At 33.4% G+C, this 5,071-nt stretch overlaps 1 protein-coding gene across 1 annotated transcript; it reads left to right on the plus strand.

Annotated features, from left to right (window-relative positions):
* The first annotated feature begins 237 nt into the window (after nt 1-237).
* On the plus strand, nt 238-1,471 carry LOC100012441 (high mobility group protein B1). Its single transcript, XM_056795652.1, has one exon. It carries the CDS (start codon nt 360-362, stop codon nt 1,008-1,010), a length of 651 nt encoding a protein of 216 aa, XP_056651630.1. The 5' UTR covers nt 238-359; the 3' UTR covers nt 1,011-1,471.
* The last annotated feature ends 3,600 nt before the right edge of the window (nt 1,472-5,071 follow it).

A 5,071-nucleotide genomic window follows, 5' to 3' on the forward strand; every position in this document is an offset into this window, starting at 1 on the left:
TGAATCCTGCTGTTCTTTCTAAGATCTTCTACAAATATATGACAAAGTTATTTTCCTCAGTAAAAAGTTCTGTATAATTTAGGGACTTTCTAGTTAGAGGTTCAAATTCTTTTTCAGGTAGTTGAAATTGAAAATAGATTTTATTTCAATATTTTGTTAAATTTAGTCAAGGTAGCATAGATATAATATTCTCTTCTGCCATACATTTTAAATTTCTCTTAAAAGATCTCTCAGGGCGTCTGGCTCGCGCTCTCACAGCCATTGCAGTACATTGAGCTCCATAGAGACAGCGCCGGGGCAAGTAAGAGCCGGACGGGCACTGGGCTACTCTGTGCGGCGCTGAGGGAAAATAATCAAAAATGGGCAAAGGTGATCCTAAGAAGCCGAGAGGGAAAATGTCTTCATATGCCTTCTTTGTGCAAACCTGCCGGGAGGAACACAAGAAGAAGCACCCAGATGCTTCTGTGAACTTCTCAGAATTTTCTAAAAAATGCTCAGAAAGGTGGAAGACAATGTCAGCTAAAGAGAAAGGAAAATTTGAGGACATGGCAAAAGCTGATAAGGTTCGTTATGAAAGAGAAATGAAGACCTACATACCACCTAAAGGAGAAACAAAAAAGAAGTTTAAGGATCCCAATGCACCGAAGAGGCCTCCTTCGGCATTTTTCTTATTCTGTTCTGAGTATCGTCCAAAAATCAAAGGGGAGCATCCTGGTCTTTCTATTGGAGATGTGGCCAAAAAATTGGGAGAAATGTGGAATAATACTGCTGCAGATGACAAACAACCTTATGAAAAGAAGGCAGCTAAACTGAAGGAAAAGTATGAAAAGGATATTGCTGCATACCGAGCTAAAGGAAAACCTGATGTGGGTAAAAAGGGAGGCGTTGTCAAAGCTGAGAAGAGCAAGAAAAAGAAGGAGGAGGAAGAAGATGAGGAAGATGAAGAAGATGAGGATGATGATGAAGAAGATGAGGAGGAGGAAGAGGAAGATGATGATGACGATGAATAAGTTTGTTCTAGAGCAGTTTTTTTTCTTGTCTATAAAGCATTTAACCCCCCTGTACACAACTCACTCCTTTTAAAGAAAAAAAAAATTTGAAATGTAAGGCTGTGTAAGATTTGTTTTTAAACTGTACAGTGTCTTTTTTTGTATAGTTAACACACTACCGAATGTGTCTTTAGATAGCCCTGTCCTTTAGTGGTATTTTCAATAGCCACTAACCTTGCCTGGTACAGTATGGGGGTTGTAAATTGGCATGGAAATTTAAAGCAGGTTCTTGTTGGTGCACAGCACAAATTAGTTATATATGGGGATGTAGTTCATTTTCATCTTCAGTTGTCTTTGATGCAGCATATGAAATAATTGTTGTTCTGTTAACTGAATACCACTCTGTAATTGCAAAAAAAAAAAGTTGCAGCTGTTTTGTTGACATTCTGAATGCTTCTAAGTAAATACAATTTTTTTTATTAGTATTGTTGTCCTTTTCATAGGTGCCCTTAAATCATAACTTCTTTTTGAGGGGAAGCTCGTCTTTGCTTTTTGTATGCCCATTTGGGATCACATGAATTATTACAGTTTTCATCTTTTCGTATATTTAGTTGATTTAAAAAAAAAAAAGCTTTGATCTACATGCCCTGCATAATATTGATGGGGTAATAAAACTTGTATAGAAATTATTTTCTTCCATAACTGGAAATCAGAAGTTCCCAGTTAATAAACTCAAATTTCACATAGTACAGTATTCTATCCAGTTAAAACATTTACCAAGTGGAGAATATAGACATCAGCAGCATGGAATTATTTGAGTAAAACATACTAAAATTCTGTCCTGGAAAGACCAATAGAAAGGTGTGCTCTGATCTTTTGTGTGAGGGATTATACAACATTCACAACTTTATTACTATGTAACTGAAGTTATGTTTATAATTTCCTTCAGAAAAGCTGAGACTATCCTCCCAAAAAAAACCATGAGTTGAAATGCAAGACTGCCACAGTAATCTTTGGCAGTAGACTTAAACTAAAGACTAGGTAGGGTTATAGTATGAAGGAGCTGACAGTGAATGGCCCTTGGGAAACTTTTTAGATTCTTAAAACTGAAAAATTCAGATTTGATTTAAGTCAGTCCCAAATAAAGTACAGTCTATTTAAAGAGATGTTTTTCCTAATTCGGGTTTATAGATAACTAATATTTGAACCTCTTTAAAAAGCAGGCCTTGATGGAAAATACACAAAATTTGGCGTTATGATAAATTGAACACCAAACAACTAATTTGAAATATTTTTTCCCTTCTAAAATCAAAGCTAACTGTATTCATTAAAACTGACCATTTATGTTTATCTGCTTACCATTTGGGGGGGATAATTTGGCAGTTTTGTGGTTTTGAAATTATGATTTTTTAAGTGCCAGTGTTTTAAATAGCATTCTTGTACTTTTACACGCTTTTGTGATGGAGTACTGTTTTGTTATACAATTTCAACTTTCAGATTCTAATTTCAGTTTTGCATTTGTTTATGTATAATTTCAGGAGAAATACTGAACATCTGAATCCTGGATGATACTAATAAACTAATAATTGCAGAGGTTTAAAAAAAAAAAAAAGATCTCTCAGGTTATCTCAGGTCACTTGGAGAAGGATAGGACTCTTTTTACTTGTAACTCTACCCTTACATCATGACTTGTAACATCACCCTTATAACTTTACCCAACACTAGAAACTTTCCAGAGAAATTTGATTAGCCCGAAAATCAATTTCATTAATTTTAAACTGTTGTAACAACTCATATTATCTATCCAATCACTTAAAGATAATTTCCATCCCCTTGAGTTTTTTCCCTGTCTTCTTGTTAATCATTATAAAAATCCTATTATCCCTACTTGGGTCCTTTGATTATTAAGGAAACAGTGAACCCATTTATTTCCAATTGCTAGCCTGATTAACAAATTGATTTTGTTTGTGGCCTCAGTATACCTTAATTTTCATTGTAACATGTTACTTAACCCTTTCTAAATTTTTCTCTTTCTTGTTTTTTTTTTCAATTTGATGTATAAGAGGTATAAACTAAGAATTATTCTAATTTAATAATCTCTTTAGTTATCAGTTATTTGGATCACTTATTTCAAATAATTTTAACAATTTCTTTCTCACTTGTGAAAACCAACAGTTCATATTCTTTGACCACATATCTATTGGGGGATAACTAATATTGTTTTTTTCCTGTCATTATTAGATATTGATCAGAGATATTAATTGTATAGACTTTCTTCCAATTTATGATTTATTTTCTAAATGTAATTATTTTGCTTATGTAAAATATTCTTTTAAAAATTTTCTTTCCTGGAATTCAGAGTTGTCTACATTATTTATTATGATTAACTTTATCAAATGTTTCAAGGAAGAATTTGGTTTCCTTGTACAGTTTCTGCTTCCTTTCTTTTCTTTCAACTTTTTGACATTATATTTAAAATTTAGTAACAGTGTATATTAGGACTATTTTATGGAATGCAGTATGAGTTATTCATTCATATGAGTAGGGAAATTATTTAAATATTATGCCAGAATTATTTTATATTGAAACATTAGTAAGTACAGAAATAAAAAAAAACTTTCTTAACAAGATAAACTCAATATTTATTAGAAATGAGATATGATTATCTGTCCTGTAGAAAGAGGAGCCTTTCCAATAATATTAGTGTTAGAATAAGATTTTTTTGTCACCACTCTTTTTCATATAAATATAACAATGATACCTATTGCAATAAGAAAAGATAAAGGAAATTGACAGAATACATTTGAGAAGAGTAATAAACATTTTTATTGCAAGATGGTAGGTTAGGTAACTGATGGAGACATAGTAACTAAAGCAAAATTTAATTGAAATGATTACTTCAATAAAATAGCAGGAAATGAAAAAATATAGAAATATTCATTAGTGTTTTTGTTTGTTATTAGCAGAAGACAGGAGGCAAAGACAGAAAAGAAATCTAGGCAAAATCTAGGCAAAATATATATATATATATATATATATACATATATATATATATATATATATATAAATAATTGGGAGTTTCCTGTCAAAGATATGCTCGTTTCATATGAACATGACTAGAAAGAACACTAGGTGGTTAAGTAAATAACATGCAAGCCCTGAAGTGAGAAAGATTCATCTTCCTGAGTTTAAATCTAGCCTCAGACAGTTGCTTTCTGTGTTACCCTAGGCTAGTCAATTAAAACAGTTTTCCTCAGTTTCCTCATTTGTGAAATGACCTAGAGAAGGAAATGGCAAGCCACACCAGGAATCAGAGGATACTTTTGATTTTCTGGACCCTTACTTACTATGGATGTCTTACTACCCATTGTCCCTATTCACTGCCCCACTATACTAATGAACCCCATGTTACCTTAAAGGTGGGTAACACCTATTATGATTGTCTTTTAGACACTGGAGATTCCTGGTCTGTATTAAAGAGAACACCTTATTTATATTGTTATTCTGTTGACTCAGAGAATGTAATGGGAGTATCAGGAATACCCCAAAGAGTTAAAAAAACATCCCCCTAGAATGGTGTCTGTAGGACCCCTAGAGGTACAACTTTCCTTCCTTTTGATGCCTTACTCCCCTTTAAATTTGCTGGGAGGGATGCAAACTCAGAGCCACAATAACTTGCTCCCCAGATGGTTCCTTATCATTGGAAGTACTGGAGGAATCTTTAAATTTACTCCCTGTAATTCTTTCAAAGAATAAGGAGGAAAAAGAGCATCCCACCTTTGTAATACCTGAAGATATACCAGAGTCTTTTTGGGCCATATCTTCTTCTAATGTAGGCTTACTCAAGTTGGCTGTTCCTGCGCAGATAAAAACTAAATCTAACCCACCTCTTTCCATTCCTCAGTATCCCCTCTCAAAAGAGGCAATTGAGGGAATTACCCCAGTAATTAACTCATTAATTGCACAGGGAATAATAATCCCTTGTAAATCTGAATACAACACACCCATCCAGCCTGTTAAAAAACCAAAAAATGACCCAATGGCAAACACCTCTATACATTTGTACAGGATTTGAAGGCTGT

Source organism: Monodelphis domestica, chromosome 1 (genome assembly GCF_027887165.1).
Source record: "Monodelphis domestica isolate mMonDom1 chromosome 1, mMonDom1.pri, whole genome shotgun sequence".
NCBI classification, from domain to species: Eukaryota; Metazoa; Chordata; class Mammalia; order Didelphimorphia; family Didelphidae; genus Monodelphis; species Monodelphis domestica.

Bases quoted from the DNA above. Each gene is read 5' to 3' on its own strand.
- LOC100012441 (XM_056795652.1), top strand. From the start codon at position 360: ATGGGCAAAGGTGATCCTAAGAAGCCGAGAGGGAAAATGTCTTCATAT.